Source organism: Fonsecaea multimorphosa (assembly GCF_000836435.1).
Source record: "Fonsecaea multimorphosa CBS 102226 unplaced genomic scaffold supercont1.48, whole genome shotgun sequence".
In the NCBI taxonomy this organism is placed as follows: Eukaryota; Fungi; Ascomycota; class Eurotiomycetes; order Chaetothyriales; family Herpotrichiellaceae; genus Fonsecaea; species Fonsecaea multimorphosa.
The window spans coordinates 107,081-129,740 of record NW_015971682.1 but is presented as its reverse complement, the minus strand read 5'-3'; the positions used below and the strand labels follow the sequence as shown (position 1 = coordinate 129,740).

At 52.5% G+C, this 22,660-nt stretch overlaps 10 protein-coding genes across 10 annotated transcripts; 2 read left to right on the top strand and 8 right to left on the bottom strand.

Moving 5' to 3' along the window:
• Nucleotides 1–243: 243 nt before the first annotated feature.
• Z520_12165 (uncharacterized protein) lies at nucleotides 244–2,155 on the bottom strand (the record flags this gene model as incomplete). Its single annotated transcript, XM_016782652.1, has 2 exons — nucleotides 244–1,776; nucleotides 1,991–2,155. 2 exons carry the CDS (start codon nucleotides 2,153–2,155, stop codon nucleotides 244–246), a joined length of 1,698 nt encoding a protein of 565 aa, XP_016626295.1.
• An 855-nt stretch (nucleotides 2,156–3,010) lies between these two features.
• On the bottom strand, nucleotides 3,011–4,096 carry Z520_12164 (uncharacterized protein; the record flags this gene model as incomplete). Its single annotated transcript, XM_016782651.1, has 1 exon — nucleotides 3,011–4,096. One exon carries the CDS (start codon nucleotides 4,094–4,096, stop codon nucleotides 3,011–3,013), a length of 1,086 nt encoding a protein of 361 aa, XP_016626294.1.
• A 371-nt stretch (nucleotides 4,097–4,467) lies between these two features.
• Z520_12163 (uncharacterized protein) lies at nucleotides 4,468–4,913 on the bottom strand (the record flags this gene model as incomplete). Its single annotated transcript, XM_016782650.1, has 2 exons — nucleotides 4,468–4,725; nucleotides 4,788–4,913. 2 exons carry the CDS (start codon nucleotides 4,911–4,913, stop codon nucleotides 4,468–4,470), a joined length of 384 nt encoding a protein of 127 aa, XP_016626293.1.
• A 985-nt stretch (nucleotides 4,914–5,898) lies between these two features.
• Z520_12162 (uncharacterized protein) lies at nucleotides 5,899–8,328 on the bottom strand (the record flags this gene model as incomplete). Its single annotated transcript, XM_016782649.1, has 1 exon — nucleotides 5,899–8,328. The coding sequence occupies one exon, from the start codon at nucleotides 8,326–8,328 to the stop codon at nucleotides 5,899–5,901; it is 2,430 nt and encodes an 809-aa protein (XP_016626292.1).
• Nucleotides 8,329–9,033: 705 nt separating this feature from the next.
• Z520_12161 (uncharacterized protein) lies at nucleotides 9,034–10,069 on the top strand (the record flags this gene model as incomplete). The annotated part of the gene is made up of 2 exons (XM_016782648.1): nucleotides 9,034–9,036; nucleotides 9,101–10,069. The coding sequence occupies 2 exons, from the start codon at nucleotides 9,034–9,036 to the stop codon at nucleotides 10,067–10,069; spliced, it is 972 nt and encodes a 323-aa protein (XP_016626291.1).
• A 628-nt stretch (nucleotides 10,070–10,697) lies between these two features.
• Nucleotides 10,698–11,787, bottom strand: Z520_12160 (uncharacterized protein; the record flags this gene model as incomplete). The annotated part of the gene is made up of 2 exons (XM_016782647.1): nucleotides 10,698–11,493; nucleotides 11,546–11,787. 2 exons carry the CDS (start codon nucleotides 11,785–11,787, stop codon nucleotides 10,698–10,700), a joined length of 1,038 nt encoding a protein of 345 aa, XP_016626290.1.
• Nucleotides 11,788–13,746: 1,959 nt separating this feature from the next.
• Nucleotides 13,747–15,489, top strand: Z520_12159 (uncharacterized protein; the record flags this gene model as incomplete). The annotated part of the gene is made up of 1 exon (XM_016782646.1): nucleotides 13,747–15,489. The coding sequence occupies one exon, from the start codon at nucleotides 13,747–13,749 to the stop codon at nucleotides 15,487–15,489; it is 1,743 nt and encodes a 580-aa protein (XP_016626289.1).
• Nucleotides 15,490–16,270: 781 nt separating this feature from the next.
• Nucleotides 16,271–17,109, bottom strand: Z520_12158 (uncharacterized protein; the record flags this gene model as incomplete). Its single annotated transcript, XM_016782645.1, has 2 exons — nucleotides 16,271–16,570; nucleotides 16,735–17,109. 2 exons carry the CDS (start codon nucleotides 17,107–17,109, stop codon nucleotides 16,271–16,273), a joined length of 675 nt encoding a protein of 224 aa, XP_016626288.1.
• A 410-nt stretch (nucleotides 17,110–17,519) lies between these two features.
• Nucleotides 17,520–20,060, bottom strand: Z520_12157 (uncharacterized protein; the record flags this gene model as incomplete). Its single annotated transcript, XM_016782644.1, has 7 exons — nucleotides 17,520–18,214; nucleotides 18,276–18,574; nucleotides 18,625–18,645; nucleotides 18,700–18,851; nucleotides 18,905–19,610; nucleotides 19,669–19,775; nucleotides 19,839–20,060. The coding sequence occupies 7 exons, from the start codon at nucleotides 20,058–20,060 to the stop codon at nucleotides 17,520–17,522; spliced, it is 2,202 nt and encodes a 733-aa protein (XP_016626287.1).
• A 465-nt stretch (nucleotides 20,061–20,525) lies between these two features.
• Z520_12156 (uncharacterized protein) lies at nucleotides 20,526–22,464 on the bottom strand (the record flags this gene model as incomplete). The annotated part of the gene is made up of 9 exons (XM_016782643.1): nucleotides 20,526–20,689; nucleotides 20,743–20,850; nucleotides 20,922–20,998; nucleotides 21,047–21,345; nucleotides 21,399–21,703; nucleotides 21,755–22,033; nucleotides 22,090–22,195; nucleotides 22,249–22,316; nucleotides 22,371–22,464. The coding sequence occupies 9 exons, from the start codon at nucleotides 22,462–22,464 to the stop codon at nucleotides 20,526–20,528; spliced, it is 1,500 nt and encodes a 499-aa protein (XP_016626286.1).
• Nucleotides 22,465–22,660: the final 196 nt, after the last annotated feature.

The following is a 22,660-nucleotide window of genomic DNA, read 5'->3' as shown; positions in this document are numbered from 1 at the left end:
GGTATAGCAATTGCGTCCCCATTACGCTTAGCCTTCCGGGATGGGGCGTATCTACATACTTAGGTTATATATTGACATCTCGCAATTCTGTGAGCGGCGTATTGTTGCTCTGCAATGAGCACGGATAGAGCTAGACAGAGATCACGGAGGGACTATATACTATGTAGTTACTAGAGTGTACAGATTTCATTTCTCGTCAATACATCCATCATCCCACTCTGCTCAATCTATCCCCTCGAGACCCTACCCGCCATAGGCAGACCGGTACCAAGAAACCAGGGCGTCGACCACAATCTCATCCACATGGTCCTTGCGGAAGACCGGCGTGTCGACGCAGACTGCTCTCTGCGTGAGCGTGTCCACCATGAGGTCGAGGTCCATGTTGACCACGACCATGTGCTGCGGCGTCACCGGCGTGTTATAGAAGTGATGAGGCGGGGGCTGGTGCTGCTGGTGCGGCCGGTGCTGACCTCGCTGCAGCACCATGTCCTCGAGAGCATGACTCGAAACCACCCACGGCACAGTCATGCCGGCGGGCTTCTCCTGGATCGGGATGCCCAGGCACTGCAGGTACGCGGTGACGGCGTCGGGGCCGAGCCAAGTGCCTTCGTACCCGGAGACGTGGATCTGGGAGACAGTCGTGGAGTCGTCAATAATCTCCGCGTCGTCGTCGGCGCCGCCGCCACTTCGAAGCATCCCGTGTCTTGTCGCCGAGAGCAACGACCGCAGCGGTCGCTTCGCACTACTCACGATTGTCCGCATCGCGCTCGGCAGCAACGAGCCAACATTCCCTTCGCGCGCCGCTTCTCGGTTCTCGTCCTCCCAATCTTCCCAATAATACAAGCTCTGATCCGTGCCGCGGAGCAGAAGCTCCTTAGCGCGGCGACGTAACTCATCGACACTCCCGTGCGCGGCGAGCGGGAATTTCAGCGTCCGCAGAACTTCAGTCCCGCGTGTGTTGTGCGACGACAAAAGGCGGTAGCAGTGCTCGATGCAGGCGCGGTGCAGGCGGCGCGAGAAGCTGGTCTCGTGGATGCTGTACGTCCACAGCGGGGTGAGTGTCGCGGTGGGATGCGGAGGGGCGTATATTGCCGCTGCGGCTGCGGTGGATGATGTGGGTAGTACGTGCTGTGAGTGTGCTGGCTGAGAGGGGAGAGAGGGAGGTTTTGTAGAGATCAGGTGTCGTGCGGTAGGAATTGTTGCTGTTGCTGCTGCTGCTGCAGATGAGGGCGGTTTGGATGGGAGTTTGTGTCCTTGGCCATGGCCTGCGCGAGGCTGAAAATCATTCTGTTGCAGCTCTGCGTAGGTCAGAACATGCTCGCTCTGCATAGTTCTGTCGTCAATGGCGCTGCCGCCGAGATCATTTGCGCCAGCACTGTCAAGGGCGTTGCCTCCACCTGCTGCACCAGCACCCACAGCATTGGCCTCTGCAGGCACATCAAACCGCACCAATTGATCCGGCACCATCGACTGTATACTGCTCCTCCCCGTCCCCGTTCCACTATCTCTCTCACTCCCACTTACATCTGCACTCCCCCTCCCACTTTCACCTCCACCTGCGATGGCCGAGCTCACACTCCTCACCAGAGCCACGCACCTAAAAACCTCGGCCGCAAAGCTGGGCATTTTCTCCACGACATCGTTCTGCACCGCGAGACGCTCCAGGCGGAGTATCGCGGCGCGGATGTCCTTCATCGCGGCCTCTTGCGATGCGAGCTTTTGCCGTTGGCGGTCGCGCCACGCGCGCTGGGAGAGTCGGGTGTAGAGGCGCCGACGCTGTGGAGGGGGAAGAGGGACTGGTTTAGCTCATATCTGGTCTGTTGTGTAGTGAGGGCGGTGATCTGAGTCGTTGTGGGGATTGGGGGAAATATTAGAGGGGACTGTGTATATATGTGTCCCAATGTGATTGATGCATGTCGAGATCAGGGCTGGAGACGGACTCGAAACTCGAAAGTAGAATATGGAAAGGGAAGCTGGACAATGCACATACTGCAAGTGGTTCTTCGACTGAGTCTGCAACCTGACGGTCCGCCAGTCGCGGGCGGCCTCGTCGCCGTCTCAACACATGAGCCTGAGTCGGGCCGTCTGAGACAATGCTGGTGCTGGTATTTGGTGCGATGGTTGCCGTCCTCGAAAGAGCTTGCGTGGTATCCATGTTTTCACGGTAGGGCTCTACCAACAACACACACGAAGCGAGGAGAGCGGAGGTCTCGAAAGTCAGTCGATGAGTCGGTGCAGTGAAACCTGAACAGTGTCTTTAGATCAGAAACATAGGCGCCCGCTTGATTTGAACTTGTACTCTCTGTACGAGAAGAGTTTGGCACATATGTTTGAGGTGATTACTATTCCTTAAGCAGCATACCAGCAGTTGTGGAGTTGTTCACTAATTGATTCTAAAATATGTGATTGGCCCGCTTACTTCCCTCTACATGCGCTAACCATCTTAAGCATCACGATATCCTAATCCAGACTCTGAGAGCTTCTGTAGTTAATTACTACTTGTACGATTACTACTCTCGCAGGGTTCGACGAGGATTAGTGTCCTACGAGTTTCAGTGGCCTAGCTAGATTCTGGGGGAAGTGACGGTCAAACCCAAAATGCAGAGTTAGGCGTGGCGCACAATTGTTCGGGGACCGTGGTTTCAGCTGGATAAGTACGGCTATGGCTAGACTCTAGTTAATCGCGCATACTCTGTATTTATACCCTTTTGCATTTGTTTATATGTTCAGCCTTATACTCAAAGAAGAGATTATGAGGGGCCACCGGCTTTGGGAAGCCACTGCCATTATATCTCGTTTATGCAGGGGTCCACAGCCCAGACGACGGTCTTGCCTTCTTCTAGTCATAGTAATTTTCATTCATACAGCCCGGATCAATCCCTCCACCAACGCCTGCGCTATTTGATTCAAAATCTATCCTTCCAGCAATGGTCTGTCTAGCCGTCATATGTCACTACGCTGGAGGCCCAACCAACACTGTGAACTATGCAAATTCACGAAAACATCACCATCAGCACACCACACCACCGACCAGTGCCATCATCAGTATCGCGGTGACCAACAGAGGTGAGCTCCGATCTGGCTTCCTTCCCCCAATCGCGGCGTTCGAACTCGCCACACTGCCAGCCTTGACTTGCGTATTCACAAACCCACTCCCACAGCCCTGATCCACCTGGCTCGCACATGGGAGGTACGTCTTGGCCAGGGGCTGCGCCGCGTTCTCTGCATAGCCAGCAAAGATCTCCATCGTCTCCTTCAGACACTGGCTACAGGTGGGTCTCGCCGATTGTGGCATCGACAAACCCACAGCCGTGTAGTAAGGGTAGAAATCGGCCGCATTGGATGAGTTTGTAATGGCTTCGCTGAAGCAGTAATTCCCCGTACTTTGGTCTTTGAGGCATGTCGCGCGATAGATCGGTTCGTAGGCCAGGAACCCCGCATAAGCTTGTGACACGAGCGGGTTCTGTTGCTTGTAGTCCTGGCCACAATTTGCGTTATCGATCAATTGTGACGCAAGATTGCTCATTAAAGGCGAGCAGATCGCCAAGGGCGCATTGCACGCTGCGTCAAGAGTTTGCGTAAGGAGTGTAAATGATCGTTGGGCGCGGAAGAATGAATTGGAATTCTGTAGGAGGAGGGACACCGGGACGCAGGACTGGAACGTTGCGTTGTTGAGGAAGTCGGAGAAGAACTCGGGACAGGACGAGCTGGTAAAGTTGCTGCCCAGGGAGGTATCGAAGGGTGTAGGTAATGGTGTGGTGACGACTGTGACGCTGGCTGCGGTTAACGTCGACACACCTGGTGTCGATAGAGAAGTTTTGGTTTCTGTGCTGATCGCCGATGTCGGGTCGGCGGAAGAGGTAATCGTAGGTTCTAAGGATGAGGACGACGGTGTCGAGGTAGAGGTAGATTCGGCCACTGTTGTCGGTACGACACTGTCCCCCACTTGTCTCCTTTCCAGATAAACATCCCGGCGAGGAGGGGCCTCCCGACGGTCGATGTGTATTTCCCCCCTTGCAGCTAGCTCTTGGTAGAAATCTGATTCATAAACTTGCGCATCCAATTCCATCACTTGGGCACAAGTCGGTGTCGCCATCACAATTAGGGCTATCATTAATGAGATAATTGTTGTCGTTATTGTCGTGTGATTGTGGATATGCCGTCGCGTCGCCGGCTGTAGCGTCTGCGTAGAATAGGTTGACATGGCAGTTGGCGTTCTTGAATGTGCCAGATTATTGTAAAAGGCGTGAGTAAAGACGATTTTGATGGTTAAAGAACGGACGCCTGGGATTCTCCTCCAGGCATGCACTATGGCAAGGAAGTTGTGAACTCGGAGGGAGGCGGTCACATCGAAATCAGGACAAGTATTGTCTGTTCGACGTTGTAAGAGCCTCAGTCCCTCGCCTCGCCGGTCTTCAAGTCGCCAAGTGTCGCAAGAGGACTTTCCTCACTGATATTCAGTTGATCCTACCCGATTTGTAGTCTGGAGAATGATGTCGCACGTGTCGTACCCTGGGCGTTGATCCTGCTGATCTGCTGCAGAACAGAACGTGGTGCCGCTTCGGGAATAGAAGGTTTCAAAGTGGACAAGCGAGGTGTCGGCTTGAGACCTGTCTGAGTCGCAGCGATGGTCAAGCGTAGAGAGATACTCGTACTCTTGTAGTAGTGTTGTCGTCGCAAGACTGGGAAGTAACAATGAATAATAACAACATTCACAGCACAAGCCTGGAGAAAACAAAGAGCAACGGTCAGACCTGCTACAAACCGGGGGGTTAGTCAACACACACCCTACCAGGAACGCTTATTTCCATATTTCCTTTGGAGATTGAGCCAGCCGAAAGCATCTGAGCGGTAGCTTGCCAGTCAGCGTTAGCAGAAGCCGACCATTGGAATGTGGGCAATGTTTGGACCATGGGAGCCCGAATTGATGCCTCCACTGGGCGTTAAGGAGGCGTACAAAAGCGGAAAGCCTCAAATTCCTTCTGGTAAGCGGCCGAACGCGTGCATGGCTTCTGGCTTGGGAGGCGCTTGTGGCGCTCTCGTGGCGCTCCTTTTCCCCAAAGTCGTTGCTGCCAGAACCGCTCAACCACGAGGGGCCGTTCATTTCCGCCAACGTAGCCTGGATTCTAGGGCCCCTTTCGTGGTCCAGAAGTGCCAGACTGTCGATCATTCACACGGTCTAACCGACATCAATAGCCCCAATCCTCTTAGCACGCGAAAGCACTGTCCAGCACCAAAGAAAAAGGTCCGTGCGGTTGACGGGAGACGGAAAGGGCTCACGCCGGGTTGGCGCTAGGAAATGACCCTATGGTAGGACTGGAAGAGGACGAGGCATGCGTCAAGACTCGACACATTCGAAGCTTGAACATCTCGATTTTCTGGGGCAGAATGGTGTGCCCTGAGAGAGCTCAAGCCAGTAAAGAGGACGGATTTCACCCTTTCACAGTAGATGTCGGTGGCTGTTCCTGGGGGACTGGATCTAAGTCGAACGCAGGGACGGAAGTGAATTTACCGCCGGCTCGCTTGATTTGCCAAGATTCAATAGTCGCTGAAGCCACTGCCGGCATGAGAGATGACGAGAATCAGGGGGCCGACAAAGAGGGAATCTGGACATCTGAGCATCTGAGCATCTGAGAGTCTCCGGCTGCGCCTCAAATTCGTCATTCTGGCGATTACTGACCTGTGTTTTCTTCGATCCTACGGCCTGAGAGAAATCGTCTGCTTGTGTGGCTCGTCGTCATCTCATTGGTCTTCTATATAATTGGTCATTTCCGCCTCTGCCTCAACCAGCGGCCAATCCAAATGCTTCACCGTGTCTACAAATCAATCTCATGTCATACATCTTCTCGGCTTGCTCCAGAACAATCATTGCATCTCGTACAATCACGATCCTCGACGTCAACTTCGTCTCGGGTCGGCATCAAGAGCGAGCGGGCCCAGTTCGGCATCATGTTGTTGGAAGCGTAATCTGTTTTCCTTCTCTTGCAGACGTCTGTTGAAGCCCATGGTAGCCCAGCCTCCCAATCGGCTGAAGAACACTCGGCCCGCGGGGTGTTGTCTAACCCGGTCTAAAAGATTGGTCACTGCTTCTCGGACTCGCCAATCCTCGTGCCAGAGGCCCAGGGCCACGTAGAAGAGTCCGGCTTCCGATATGGGAGCCAGCTCCAGCAGCTCCAGAATGCTCTCGTAGTCGGTACAATATGCTTCCAAAGCCAGATAGATGGCCCCAGCTTCCGTCGGAGTCAGGTGCAGAGTCCGTAGCTTAGACAACGAATGATACAGATCCACGTACGGCTTTGTCGGTGCTCGCGCCAGCATCTTTGTCATACTGACTGGGGACGTTGGAGAAATCGGGTCCTGCGCATGTGCCGCCAGGTCAGAGATGAAGGCGTAGTAGGAGCGGGTATTGCGCCACCCTTCAATCCTGGCTGCAGACGCTGCGAGTTCGCGGAATTTGGCCTCATCGCTCGGCCAGACATAACCATGGCCTTTCAGGCTCTTACTGGAAGTTTTGAGCGACATCGGCCGTGCTGGTTGTGCCGGCGTGGTAGCAGTTGCGTCCACATTGTCTACCTCGGTTGGGGGTATCACTGTAAGATTGCTGGCTCCATATACTGTCTCTTCAAAGGCCGCCGCAATGCGAGTGAATTTCGTGATATAGGCTCGAAATTTAGCACGGATGATGGACTCGCCGGCTCGAGATGTAATGCTTCGACTGATATCTTCCATGAAGAGCCCATCTCCTGTGGCATCCGAGTGATGGGAATCTTTGTGAGTCAGCACAGCGTGCCCGTGTTGTTGGAAAAACGTCGTCCCCTCCGTGACTGGCGCGGCCTCAATGCAGGACGAGATTTTCATTCTGCCCGACGGCAAATCACACAGCAGATCCCACCACTCAGGATGGTAGGAGAACGCAGGATTTGTGACACCTGCAATAAACCCAGGGACTTTCAGAAGCTCGTCGATCTTGGTCAGATCGGTGTAGGGAAATGCATGACGGGTGAACCCTCTTAATACGCCTCCTGAAGCCAATGCACAAGCCGCAAGAACAGCTTCCGCAACCTCTCCAGATGGTCGATTGTGACCTAGGAAGATTACTCGTTTTTGGGTGAGCATAGCATTGATGAGGACAATGATGGGATGCGTGAACGCGCCAGAAGTTGTCAGATGGGGATGTAAAGCAAAAGGCTGGGGTTGAGAAAGATGGAGATTGCCAAAAACTTGGACAAGCTTGATGAGCGAGAAATCGCCCACTGTCTCGGGCGATAAAGCTGTAGGGATCTTGACTGGGATCGGGATGCTGTTATAGACAATCTTTGACTCGAACTCATGCGTGTCTCGGGGAACCAAATATTTCTGCTCTGGCTTCGTCGGTGACTCTGGTGTGTCTGAAGTCTTTGCAAGTGCCTCGTCTGCCAACCGTTGTGCAATCATCTGTTCGAATTTCTCCACAAACATGTCCTTGACATCACTTGCCTGCAAAATGTGTCGCTCTAGCAGTGACAATCGTGGCATCAGAGACAAATCCATGGCGTTCAGAGCATTGAACAAGAGTTCCAAGGTGTCTGGCGTAGGTGACTTGAAATAGTCCTCGAGGGCAAGCAGCAAGAGCGGCTTGTATATGTGGAGAAAAGAGTGCCGCGTACAAATAGCCATAGCCTTTACAATGGCACCTCTTTTCACCGAGCTGTCCTGCTTGGTATTGACCAGGTTCAAGACATACATTAGTGGAGGGCTGTCCATGTCATCTGGGTCACTTTCGTCACCACTGCTGTCGTCTGCAGAATCTTCCCCTTCGACTTCATTCGCCTCACCGGCTTCTCTTGCGCGCCTTCTTGCTTCTCGTTGGAGTCTTCGAGCATCTCGCTCAGCGGCCTCGTCCTCGCTTGTGCCAGCGTCTTTGTGCAAAAAGAACATGGTCCAATCTTGCTGCCGGACATGTGTCTGGTCAGGAAGCATAAGCTCGGCCAACATGTTCTCATCCGGACTGATTGCACCAGGGAACTGATGTTCCATGATAGGGCCCCTATCAATGTCGAACGAAGCAACAAGGATGTATTCCACATGAGGTTCGCTCGAATGTAGAGGGTATTGCGACCTTAATCTCTTGGAGGGACGAAAAGGGCCGTCTTCGTAAACCGTAGAGACTCTTTGCGAAGAGCGGTAGGAACCCCTGGGTGACGGCGGGACTAGGGAGCTTTGTGAGGACACTTTGTAATGGGAGAAGGTAGACTTGTGAGAGCCCGAGTTGGAAGAGGTAGATCTTGGTCGGTCATGGTGCCCGCTCACGTTCACAGGGTGAGGTCGATAAACAAGGGTTTCGGTCATGGCTTCGTAAATGTCGTTGTCGTCGTCAAGTTTCTAGGCTGGGTCTGGACAGTGGTTTGCGTCGGTAGCAGCCCTGTTCAGGGTTGAGCATGCCACAGCAGAGGAAAGCTGATTGAGGAGAAGGGTCAAAGTCTCAGAAGGATATATCGACCACAATCTCTAGCGCATCCGACATGCAACGCCTGAGATACGGCCCAGAGTTTGCTGTCAGTTGTGCTAAGGGACTGCATGCAGAAGGGGACAGCGATGGATGCCCAGCGCTGCTGCGGAGGCCACCTAGAGGCTCCCCATAAATTCACCCCTGCGATCGCTGGCCCAAGAAGCCCCTGAGATCGGCATTTTAGCGCCCGAGACCGGATTGCGTGGTGCTGATTGGCAGCGACTGGGGGCTTGGGGGGCTTCGGGTTAAAGGCGCCCAGATGATGCCGCCGGCAAGCTCGCACAACCTTCCACCGATGACTTCGAATGTTTTTGCTGCCCTGCCAACATCAGCTTGTTTACACAATCACATGCCTGGACATGCTTCTCACCACGAGCTCTTCATTCCACGACTTCACAGATATTTCCGACCGACTCGACACCTTAACTCACTACGCTACATGACATCGCCACTTCCCAAGCACACTTGGACTTACCAGCGTCCAAGTTATTGACTAACTCGATCGTCAATTGAAGCGCACATAGCTGTATAGAACCCGATCGACGATGGTAGGTTCACCCCTCTTGTTGTTCGCATCTGTCCTGTCCATTCGCTGAGACCTCGTCTATCCAGTCTTCATACAAGTCTACATTCAACAACTCTCCCCGTTCGTCGCCCTTTCGCCGTCCTGGCTCACCAGGCTCACCCACCCTCGCCAATGGAGGCAGACCAGCAACTCCTCCAACAAACAGGAGCGCAGCTTCACCTCTGACTTCACCATCGAAACTCAAGCATGCCTATACCGTCTCAGAAGAGGAGGAAGACGAGATCATAGTATCAACCCCGTCAAAGTCTACCGCGGATCTCCCCTTTCGAAGAGCACAAACAGAACCCCCTCCTTCACCAACAACAACCCGCCCTTCGCTACCTTCTTCGCCCTCAAAATATGAGACGGGGCCGCTCCTGACGACCAATCCAAGGAACCAAACCAGCAGAGAACCACGCAGACTTGTGTCTAATGGTATGCTCTCTCAAAATGATAATCTCTCAAAACTCCCTCCACAACTCCTGCATAACATGCGCGAGTCCTTCTCTGTTCTCGATTCCAATTCCAATGGCACAATCGACGCCTCTTCGGTAGCCGAAACCTTGCAATCCCTTGGTCTGCACGAAAGCAACCTGTCCCAGTTCTTCCCACCCGGACAGCCGCAACAAATGTCCCTGCCGCAATACCTCAATCAGCTGGCGAATATATTGGTCGGATTATCACCTCAACAAGAGCTTCTCAATGCTCTGTCTGCATTTGATGACGATGACAGCGGGCAAATCGATGTTGCAGAGCTTCGCGCAGCGTTGTTGAGCACAGCGCCAGATTCGGGAGATCGGCAGCTGACTGGAAAGGACATTGATCGAGCTATGGAAGGCTTCACAGGAAGGAGGATTCTGGGTAAAAACGTGATTGGTATCGCGGGAGTCAGAGGCTTAAAAGACCCTGCCCCAAAGAAAGGAGGTGATGTATTTCGATACCACGAGTTTGTGGCGAACTTGACGGGCGGACCTGCAACAGATTCTGTTCGTTCTCAGAGTGTTTCTTCACGGTAATGGTTAATGGTTGTCGATGATTGCTAGATGGATGCATTGGTTGTTACGAATTGGGTCATGCGTTGTATACTGACCAAATATCATATATCCACGATGAATGCTTTGGGATTCCACAGGGTGTCGAAGATACGCTTGGTATTCATTATCCACAGCTCCATATTTTGTCCTCGAAGGGCTGCACCACGACTAGAGACTTTACTAGTCGTCTCTGAAAATCGAACGAGCCATGTGAGAATGTGCTCTTGCGAGTATAGATGCGAAAGTTTGTGTTATGATGGCAATTTACATTCCTACCTCGCTTCATCCAAGCCCAAGCGTTTGAGAGAGTTCAAGTTTGAAATTGTGCAAGTTGTACATGGATCCTTCTGGTCCCTTGAGTTCCTGTAACGCTCCGTTCGCCCCATTCCAGGGCCTTCATCCGTGACGCCTTGTCGGTGAATTGATTGATACTAAATGGACCAGTCTCTACGGCCATATCGCATATCGCCAGGCTATAAATTATCGGTTTCCCCCGGCGATCACTATTTCCAAGCCATTGCGCTCGTTGTTTCACATCTCACATCAGAAAGCTCCATAAGGTTGCATATAGTGGGAGATTGATTTGTGTCTCCCCAGTCCAGTCCAGTCCTCACTTCTTCGATATCTTTGGTGGAGGAGGGAAATAAAGCTGCGGTGTAGCTGATGTGTCCAGACTTAAGCCAATTTCGGGAGATTTGCCATTCGCCTTCTCAGAGCCGGTGCCCACTCGCTGAACGAATCCCAGGCTCATTGGGCTTCTCGGCAAATCAGGACTTCGAATGGCGAAGGAGGGAGATGGAGATGTAGTCGGCTGGACGTTTGGCGAGCTGAAGTGGTTCCGCAGCGGGAGGTCCTTCGTTCCGCCCAGCGTGTTGAAGGCAAGTGTGCGCGGGGTCATGGGGTTCAGTCGACCATTCGCAAAACCTGGTGTATCCGGCACGGGGTATTTTTGTACCGTGGTCTCGCCCGTCTCATCGTCCTGGTAGGTCTCAAATTTCGCCCAGCGCTCTGCCTTGAGCCGTTGCTTCTCGGCATATTCCTCGCGTTGTTGCTTGCTGGGAAAACACGAGTATACGGCGAACCCGAAATAGGTGACAAAAACGCCCAGCATGGCGCATGTGCATGCAAAACTGGCTTTCGCCTGTCTGCAGTACCCGATGTTGTTCTTGTTATGAGCCACGCTGCAGGATTTGGTGATGTACCAGGGTGCTCCGTGTTGAGGGTGCTCCGGGTCGGTGGTGTCACTGCTGGCTTGGTAGTCAACCGAGACGGCGTATAGGATGAGAAGGCCGGTGTGAACGAAGGCAGAGAGGACCGGTGGGAAAACGTGGAGCATGTACATGATCGACTTGACCAGCATGATGAACATGGATAGGACGGTGATTGCGACATTGTAATCGGTTATGCTATTGCAAGCGGTCAGCATTTGATTTTCGAATTGCGACCAAGGACACTCACAATTGCGACCAGACCTTGGGAGTGGTATAGGGTCGATAGTTGGCTGCTGCGTATAGTCCCGTCAATGGGCTCGAGTTGAAGCCATTGTCTGCACCGTCCTGCCACAATCTCGTTCGATAGGTGTCCGGAGAGGCAATGCCGAATAATGCCAGAAGAGCGATGGTCAATGGGATCTCAAGGGCTATCAGGCCGTAGAAAGGCCATTTGTTTGGCTTCCAACGCCGAGAAAGGAAGAATTTCATGTCGGAGGATTCTTAGAAATGGGGTCTCGTATTGCTTGTCTGGGGAGCCGCAGGCGATGATGCGTCGGTCCGCTGATTGATGAGAATTGCCTATTGATATCGTCGCATGCTCAGCCTGGATGTCGCTGTCGTGGGATGTCCAGTCGCTCAGTACCCTGCAAAAGGACACAAGGTACTCGACCTAAGGGCATGGCATGAGGAGAGAAGACGCTGCAGGGACTGCGCAGGCCTCATAAAAGCCGGCCATGGAGATGGTGGGAGGTGCTTACATGGCAGCACGAGAAGCTGGCGCTTACAGGTCGAGATGGCGAATGAGCATGGCAGAGCGATATGATGGAAGCACCAATAGGCGGGGTGTGAAGACCCAAGCAGCTGTGACTGGGGGTTGCGCACACCCAGGCGATTGGTTAGAGGGGACGTGATAGAAGCTGATAAGCATCGAATCGCCGGGCTTAAGGGAGGTGCCCCGCCCAATGCCACTCGGTACTGGGCGCTGAGTTGGACCCTGACGGCAGGTTTAGGCCTAACAACAACGAATTCCGAGTCTCCTCTTTTTCTCCAGGCCGCCCGACTCTGTGTGACTGCGTTCTTCAGGCCAATACAAATGTGACTGGCCCACTACTCGTCTCCGGTAAAGGTATTCGGAAGCGCCGCAATTCTTTCCCACTCAACTCTGTTCATGGAAAGGCCTTCGATTCAGCAAGCCTTTACTTCAGCGTGTTTCCTGCTTAATGTCCAACCCAGACACCAGTTGATAAATCAATCGCATAAAATGACCCAGCACTTGAAGCAATCTCAGAAAACACAGACCTCCAGCCAACGACGTCCTGCACCCCCTCAAGAATGAAGATCATAAGGAACCTTTGCAATATACGAGGTACCAGGTGTTCTGTCCACATTCAAAGCAGGGCCCAAGGCTGCAGCCTTGTCAGTCGGAGAATTTTGTGCTCCGGAAAAATCTAGCTCATGAGCACGTGATCTGGTCTATTTTTAAACTTACCCCTTTTCGAGAAGTTGCATTTGCAACCTCATCCACCTGATGGCCTTCGTCCATGGCTCACGTTCGCCTTCAAACACATTATTCTTTCTTCGCCGCATGCAGACGGTCACTGTATGAGACGAGTATCAGAATGTTTCCATCCACAGCCTGTGACGACATGATGCGAGTCGTCATGTCTAAAGCTGTCAAGCGAGCTCTTTCGACTGGCCTGCCCTCCCACCCCCTTGGGAAGGCTTCGACCCTTTTTCGCGATCGGCAAGTCGGAAAGGTGGGTTGATGATTGTGCTCCAGACTTGTGGATGCTGGTACTCCAGTGTCCCAACTGCTACTGGGTGCTACTGGGTGTCCATGGGGCCACAGGCTCGGAATGTCACTCGAGGGCCCATTTGGAGCCCAGCCTGGTGTTTGACCTTGTTTCGCATCCTTACCCTTTTGGGCTTCCCGAAACACCTCCTTCCCTGTGCCACCCTCAACGCGCCCACCACTGCCACCAGCCTTCTCTGTGTGAGGACACTGAGGAGCCTTTCCTCTATCCACTGCTCTGAATCAAAACTCTCTCACACATGTCTTTTCCCACGTTTCAGTCCGGCACGCATGCGCAGGCCGTTGGGAACCTTCTTTTCCTGCACAACCGTTATCATTCTTGCCTACGTTTCCTGAAAACCAAATCACCGTCTTTTCTATGGCATGAGCCTTCCTCTAGACTACGCATCCAATTTCCCCTCCGTCGATGGCCTCACGCTAACCTTCTTCGCCCGATGATCTCTCAATTTACCAGGGACTGGCCCCAAGCTTTACTGGGATAGTGCCCGCACGCAAAAGGAGCTTGCGAGTAGCGACGACACCCTTTGTACCGTCTGCACCTCATCGATCTCGCCTTCGCTTCTCGCCGTCTTCTTTCGCGACTTGACTGCAGGCGACACTCAGTCCATCCTGCCTGCCACAGAATCCAAGGCAGGATGTTCCGACACGGGAAGATCTTCCACAAACGAGAACCTCAGAACTCGGATGCGCTCACCTCCCTACCTTCTATTATACCAAACCCAACGTCAGGCCTGCCGCAGTCAATAGCTCCGAGTTCTGTCACCACAGACCCATCCGTGACCGCCTCAATCGTCACGGCTCAGGCAGTGTCTGGACTCACCACCATCACCGAAACACAGACCCTAGAACAGAGCCTCACCGGCCAAGGCATTGAAACCACCTTTACCACCGAAAGAATCAAGACCATCACCGACCCAGCCGAATATGCCTCTCTCACTTCGGCAGCTGCGGCTGCATCCTCCACCTCGACAACTCTGCGGTCCTCGACGACATCGGCGGCTGCAACAAGCAGTGCTGCAGCCCATCAGTCTTCTTCCAACCTCGGCACTCTTATCCCGGCAATCGTCGTCCCTATAGCTGTGGTATTACTGGCCTCCTTGGGTCTATTTTGGTTCTTCATGAGACGGAGGCATCAGAGAGATCTACATATTGAACCAGAGTTTGTGATGACGGGTAAGGGCGAAAAGTTGAGCAGCCGCTCAAGCAGCAGCAGGTCCACCACATCTATCCCCAGGGGGTTTGAGAAAAAGTCTCCGGCGGTCACTCAAACAGAGCTTCCATCTACCACCTCACCACCGACTCCCATGTCTGAGTGGCCATCAGCGCAGATCGGTGTTGCTCGGCCTCTCACCCCTCAAGATTCAAAATCTGCTGGACAGGATCGACTTTTTGATCAACCGAGATCTCTGACTGCCAATTCTCCGTACCGAAATATGCGTGGACCAGGCGCACCAATGAGGCCGTCAACGTCTGGCCGGGGAGCACAGCCGCCCTCAAGCTGGGAGCAAAACAGGAACAGAAGTAACAGCACGCCGGGCCAGCGTGTTCAACCTCCAACATCACGCTCAGGCCCTAGTCCGATCCCTAGGACAGCTCCGAGTCCTGTTCTGCGAAGCGGACCAAGTCCCGTACCTCAGCGGCAAAACCTTACAGAATCTCCACGACCAGGAGAATCATCAGCCTTTCGCTTCCGTGATCCCTCACCCAATATGAATTTAAGCAACCGAGCACAGGCGCCATCGCGGCTCGAGGCCGTTCCACCGGGTGCCTTCAACGGCGCCTCGTCCATATCACAATACTCTCCTATTGTGAAAGATACGCCGGTCGTTACAAAGGCACCCTCAAACAAACGACCACCGCCACCGATCAAAACTGCAAATCTTGGGCCAAAGGGGCACAAGTCGCCCACCTCGGGCAGCCCTCCTAGTCATGGCTTCACGGAGGAAAATCTACGCATTGCGCGATTGGCCAACTCCTCTCGCCTAGGTTATACTCCTGGAGAGCCCAGTCCGTCACCTAAATTGCCTCCACCTGCCACTCGTTCGCAACTGATACCTCGAGAGAGTCCAAAGGAGCATCAAGATCGCTTCTTCGGCGGAAGTGCAAACAATTCAATGATACCCCGTCCCCAAAGAGCATCAGTTCATTACAACGCAGCTCGAGCCAGCGTGGTGTCGGATGCTGACGACTATGAAGATATCGAGGCCAAATCAGATGTCAGCAGTCTCAATGAATTTGAGCGCTTTGACTTCGGCACCGACATCAACGGTGGCAGGAGCAGTGGCGGCGGGAACTCCTTGACGTTCTTTGCGGCACAAAATAGTCCAGCCAGCGAGAGAGGGAGCGCCTTTGGTACTGGAACTCATGAGCGTTGGTGATCAAGATTGAACTGTAAGAAACAGAAGGTCGAGGAACGATACGCGATTTGGCGACGTCGCATTTATTTTGTCCCTTTTTTATTAGTCATCTCATGACATTGACGATCGTTTGTGTACTACATGTTGTTCATTTTCCCTCTTACAATTTGTTCACGCTCGCTGTCAGAAAAGCAAGAAGAATTTATGCTTTTGCAAGAGCATGCGAATGATACCCATATCAAACCAAGCTTCGATGGCGAACTGGGATCAGCTTGTGCGAATACCTACTGCATATCTGGAGACGGAATCGGGGACGATATCCGAACATATAATTATCCGAAGAAAACAAAGAGTCCTGAAAGAGACAGATAAGGAGATGAGATAGATGAAGGGGGACTCGGCTCATGGAAGGGATGGAAGTTAAACTGACTGAGACGGCCTATGTAATTCAGTCGACTCCTCTCCGCTTCTAGACGAGGCGGCAAGAATGAATAAGAATATTTCTACCGAGTAAGCTTGTTGCAAATGGCGAAGAAAGGTCTTGCGTCGTGCAGCGTGCAGCGTGAGAGTGAAATGGTTTCCATTCCGAAATCCAATAAGTAGGGTTTCAACAATTTAGGAGATATAGTCCACCATGAGATGGAAACCCCCTTCGCTGACCCACGTCCATGTTCGCGATCATCAGCGAGTGATGTACTATGCACTGCGTACTGGGTAACTCCTACCAAGGACTGCGTCGTCCCAATACCTAGTACCCATGACGAGGATGTCCTCAGGCCCCAATCATTGCAATCAACCAAGGTCAATCCGCGGCGCCGGGCTCATTCAATCCCAAAGAATCGCCACTCGTCCAATTGACGTCCAGGAACAGGTACGAGATCCTCCACGTCCCCCGTCCTTGTCCTTGTCCTTGCCCTCGCCCTTGCAGGTGGCCGTGGTCGTGGTCGGGGTGGTCCTTCCGGAAACTCCAGTAATAGTACCCTCCCTCCTGGAAGACCTGGCCGATGTCGTTGTCGTGCGTGCCGCAGATGGCGTGTAGCGCGGAGCGGGCGTGCGCGGTGGTGTCGGACGTGAAGGAGATGGTCATGTTGGAGGACGAGTGCTTTCGCAAAACGGATCGTTAGAGGAAAGGGAACTTTTGTTGGCAATGTAATACATACACTAAGAGGGGAGTAAGGGCGTATATTCATGCAAAGAAAAGAATCGCCCAATTCGGATACTTGTGAAAGGTAGACCGAGAAGAAAGGGCGGGTAATATGGACTCACCAGCATGCGGTAGAATCTCGTCTCAGCAGTCATCGCCCACTCTGCGAGCCCGTCCCTGCCTCTGTGACTGCCAAAGGGATATGTGACATCGCAGTCATCGGTGAACAGGCCGGCCCATTTGTGCGCAGCAGTGTGGTTGACCATGCAAGCGTCAAGGACGTAGGCATACTCGTTGAGCAGAGTCGTTATTTGTTGATGTTCGTACAGGTATCTCACCCTGTCCTCGACGGTTTCTGGGTTCGCCAGTGACGAAAGGAGCTTCTGGTCGTGGCTCTTGATCCCATTTTGTGAACCGTTAGTTTGCGGCGCTGCTGGCTCTGAGTAGGAGTAGCATAGCGGGTGGTTCACCGCCAGTAATGCTGGCCTGGGAGACATTTCTTTGGTCGATGCCAATATGTTCTTGTTTCTTCTAGCAAAGATGTATTACCCTGAGCCCGCATGGTGTCTAAAGATTTTGATGTCTTTTGACATCGATGAATAGTGCCTGCATCGTCTTGATCGGCCTGCACGGGGCGTGCCCCAATAGCTGTGAAGGATTGTTGACAGAGGTCGGGCGGGACTTGCGCCAGACCTGCATGCATATTTTGGGGCTTCCCCATGTTGCGGAGTCAGTCGCTCCACGCATTCCAGTTGGCCGAAGCAATAGACTTACACACCCAGGTGGGTGCCTGGGGATTCTGCGACCTGCTCCCCACCAGCAGAGGTATCGGTGTCTTTTCCCGGTCTCGATTTCCAGGAAACATGATATATGGATTGTAGAGCCCATTCGATCTAGACCCTCGCTGCTATCCTGCGTCGGGAGAGCCGTAGAAATAGAATCCTTCGCCCTCGGGAATCCAATGAGGATTGGCAGTATTATCTTCGCGACCCTCCAGACCCGGGAGCTCGCCTTGTGGTGGGGTTCCAGAAAAAGCCATCTCAAAATTGAATCGTGGATTATCAAATGCTGGAACGTCGAATCCCGGGACGAAGTTCAGTATTCGGTCCGGTGACTCCAGGTTGGGGACAGCGAACCCAGCATGGATGTCTGTCGTGGTGCTCGGTGTGTCACTTGAGACATACCCAGTCGCTACCTTTTTCAACAGCCGCCGGATCTTTTCAGACGCCACACGAGCAAATGCTAAGGCTTCCTGATGCCTGGCGAAGAAGACCGCGGCAGATTCGATATTGTCGATGATTTTGCTGCGCTCGGGGATCATGGCCGCCAGAAGATCATATGTGGATTCACTTCTGACATAAAGTAGAAGCGTGAGCGTCGCATTCCAAAGATAACCCATAGTATGAAACAGGGCTGCTTGGAGGGTACCAGAACTCCCGGCGTTGATAGAAGTGGTGGTGACATGGATAAGTGACATGGCCATTTCGATGCACTTTGCAGCCGCCACAACTGGTTCTTCCTTCACTTGCATCTGTTTTTCTCGTTTCTGCACAACCAAGTTGAGGAACGCTCGGTACAGGAGGATCCTAAGATTTAGGTAACCTGACATAACGACAATTAGAGTCGATAGAACGAGACCTGAGCTGAAGGATCAAATACGCACGCAGCCGAATAATAAGTCCATGAGGCTCCTTTGACCATGTCGAGTCATGATACCAGCCATCATACCAAGCGCAAATGGCATCATCTGCCGCACGAAGAGCCGCTGCGCGTTCACTGACTCCAGTGTGCTTGAAAGCCAGCGAGTAAACTTGCTCATAGGCATCCCAAGCCAAGTAAGAAAATTGCCGCATACGTTCCAGATACTGGAGATCAATAGGCGAGGTATCGAGAGGAAAAGGTCTCACGTCAACCTCTCGTGGTTGGATGCCACAAGGGCGACCAGACAGAGTAGCGAGTTCCCTGCTGAGAGATCAGAAAGATCAGAGATTTTACAGGAGTAGCAAACAGACGTTTCATATATGAACAGGCACCTGTTTCTGTCTCAGCAAGAATATTCGACGGGTTGAAGTATGCGTAGGACTCACCACCAAGTTGCACACCAGCCATTCGTATCAAGCACATGGATATCAACTGGCCTGAGCTCTCTGTGTAGACCAATGGCGTAGCCAATCCTGGCTGCCGTTCCTAGCATTGCATATGCTTCATGAAGCCTCTGTTGGTTAAAGAGCCAAACGAACTGATTGTAGTCTTAATACTCGATGAATCAGATATTCCCTGGAAATCACTTACCGCAAGGAACATGGAGTTTACAGCAGACATGTCGCCACCAGAAAAGGGTACGTCGACAAAGGTCGATTTGGCCAGGTTGAAGCAGATCTCCCCATGTTTCGAAGCAAGAGCATCGTTTCTGACTCGATCATCTGGGTCGACCGTACTGCATTGATGACCGTGGGCAAGGACCATGTACAAGACAGCTGCCCAGAGTTCATAGCCTTTACCTTCTGTTGGCAGGCCCTCCCAGAAGTTTCGGTAGCGTTCCATGAAAGTGATACGATTCATGATAGGATAGAGCCTATGGGCAGTTTGAAAGTAGCGGTTGACATAGTCATCTGCGACGGATCTTGGAGGAAGTGATGATCCTGCGACTTTGGCAAACCTGAGACTCGCGGCATTTTCAAGCCATAAGCTAGCTCTGTCGAGGGGCGATTCTATCCGAGAAGTAGACGGCTGGTCTTCCGATTCATCTGTTGCCTCCACGGCGCTGATAATAGCATTGGACGATGAACCTCCGTAGAACTCGGGGTTCCTTGAGATGGTCAGATAGTTCACACCCCGCAACAACTGAGCCATATCGTCCTCATTCCGGCTCGTTTCGGTCGCTGTCCCGTATACTTGGTCGGAATAGCGAGGAGGGCTCAAGCCTGGCTCATTTTGACTCTGTCCGGTGGTGTAACCTTCATATACACGTAAGCGGTCTTCAAGCTGAGCAATTCTCCTAACACACAGGCCATTGTGAGCTGCCATAGACAGAACAAGAGTCACCAAGAACTCACTTCATCGCTTTTGCCAGCGTGAGTTTCTCGGGGGCACGAGCGTCGCCTCCATAGTGGCACTGAAGAGAATTCTCCAGACAGGTTTTGCAAGGGCTTCCTCCGTTGCACTTTTTGAGCCCCAATCAGACATTTTCCCTCTGAGAGCAGCACTATTGAATGCGGAGACGTACTTTGCGCCGCAGCGCTCTGCAATTGGAACATGCCTGTTCAGTTTTTGTTCTTTTGACATTGGGTTGTGGGGGTGCGAATGGTGTGGGAATGCCCAGGTCCGATGGGTCGTGCTCTCTCTTGCGGTCAGGAGCGATCTCTCTAAACTGCATCATGGCATCGTCGCGGGCAGACTGGTTGGACTCTGGCTGGACAGGGTTGATGGGATGATGGATCGACGACATGTTGCTGGACGTTGATGTGGAGTGAGAAGGATGAGCACAAAGAGTTCGGCTGCGTCTAGCGTCATGCACCCCACAAATTGTCACTTCTCCTTCTTCCCTCCTTTTTACCTCGCATCTACCATCTGCCTTCCACTATGTTGCAACATCCTCTCTTATGACTACGGGAGCATACGGAAAGTGATCAGCTGAAGCCTCTACCCCGGACCGTGTCTGCCAGCCCGTTCTGGATCTGGTGCGATGTCATTGATCACGGAATGTACAGCCATTTCAACTAAGGCAAATGGGTGGCACGTTCCTCCCTGCTCATCAAGATATTTGACTATAGTTGCCAGGCTCTCCTTTGGCAACTCTGACCCCAACAGTGGTACTATATCCCATGACTGTGCACCAGATGAGTCAGGTTGACACCACTCTGATCCTCCATATGTCACCTGCAAGTGCTGGTAGCCGGCTCATCCTGTTCTCCTACACACCATCTACAGATGAAATGACACCAGCATGTTTGCTCTCCAAATGACGCACTTGCTCTGCCTTTTCCGCCAGAGTATCCGTCACGACCTGGTCTTTGACAAAGAGAGTGTCAATCTCCTCAAGTGTCAAACCACGAGTTTCAGGATAAAGGAACCATACTAAATTTCTGTCAGTATAGCCAGTCAGAGAAAGAAGAGCGTGCAAATCTTACCAATGGGCAGTTGCAGGAAGGTAAAGATTATGAACACAATATACAATCGCCAGTGGATGTTGGCAATGCCAATCGGGCCCACCTTGACTATGATGAAAGTAAAGGTCCCTGGATTGACCGAATATCAGCATTGACTCGGCATGTACAAGCATGTTCAGTCTCTTGGCTAGCTCACTTACAGTTTGCAAATGCATTCAACGCATTGCCGATGTGCCTGTACCTCACAGGTACAAGCTCAGGCCCAAGGCACCAAGGACTGTCACACGTTAGCCATTTTCCAGAGCCTCGACAATTGCACACTTACGCCGGCAGCCAGCTCCAACCGAATGCCACACAGATCAGGCACGTTGCTCCGAAAGCTACCCAGAGCTGCGCAGTCCCTCCATTTTTGACCATGGGCGTGTAGATGCAATACCCAATCAGCATGGGGATCGTCCCAGAAATAAGCAGCTTCTTCCTGCCCACTCGCTCGATGAGTGCAATGCCAAACACCGAACCCACCCAGAAACAGATGGACGCAATGCCGCCTAAGATCAGAGAAAGATTCGCAGAGATTCCCAATTGCAAGAAGACAGTGCTGGAATAATAGATGACGATATTGACCTGGAAACAAGTTAGCTCTGTGACGGCCGACTCAAGACCGGGATGCAACATACTCCGGGCAGTTGTTGGATCATCTGAATGATAAACACGAGAGCCATCCGGAAAGGAATCTTCTGACCAGATCGATCATAGAAGATGGTTCTGAGACTGTACTCGCCAAAGTGGTCCTCTAAAGCAATGGCGGCGAGAATTTCGCTGCGTTCGGCCTGGACCACTTCGTGTTCGATTGGAAGAGCCTTCAGCGCCGACATGACTATGTCCGCCTCTTCAGTTCGACTCTTGGAATACAGCCATCGAGGGCTTTCCGGGAGCCAGAAAAGGCTGAAAATGGTGACGATGGCGAACACGGCCTGAAAGGCTGCCACAAAGTCAGAACCGCTCAACGCAACGATAGGATGGTCCGACGTACCAACTGGAAAGCGCCACACAACCTGCCCAGTGAGATGGAAGAAGCCGTAATTCATCCAGTACGCGATTACAATCCCAAATGCTGCAATTGACAGCTGGGTTGCAACCAACTGCCCTCGATGTTTGGCCTTGGACGTCTCAGAGACCCACGTTGGCACCGTCCCAGTGTTCATCCCGTTGCCGATGCCCGAGATAATCCTCCCGACAATCAATTGAGCCACACTGTATGATGAGGCCTGCAGTACAGCGCCTGGAACAAGTGTTAGTCCCAATGTTTCCACTACGGATCATTCTACTTGCCAACCACCATTATAGACATTCCGATTCCAATTGTACGCTTCCGACCAAGAGATGAACCCCAAATCGCAGCAACAAGACACCCGACCATGCAACCGATGTCGTAGATGGAAACAACGGTGGAAAGGGTATCGGCATCAGTGGCCTTTGTGAACTAGTCAACACCATTGTCTGGGAAGAGACGAGCGAGATACCCACTGCGATGTTGACGGCGTTGAGGAAGAAGGGAGTAGAGATGATACTCCCCATGATTCCTTGATCGTAGCCTGGAGAAATGTCGGTCAACGTCGTCCTTCTTGGTCCTTAGGGATCGGTCCTACCAAACAGAAGAAACGCGCTGGCAGAGCACAGGCTGATTGCCCATGAGAGAGCACTGCCCTCAAGGCCCAAGAAAGGTTTGCCGCGTGGAGACATGGTTCCTGCGTTGCTTGACACTTTGCAAACTTCGTATCCTGGTTACCGAGAGAAAGATGGACAGGACTCGACATATATGCACTCCGGTAGCATATCCATATGCATGGTGGGATCCCCTGTGGAGTTGCCAACCCACCGAGGCACCTCATGCAGGAGGCGAAAATGTGCATCCACACATCCCCATTGGACACTCACT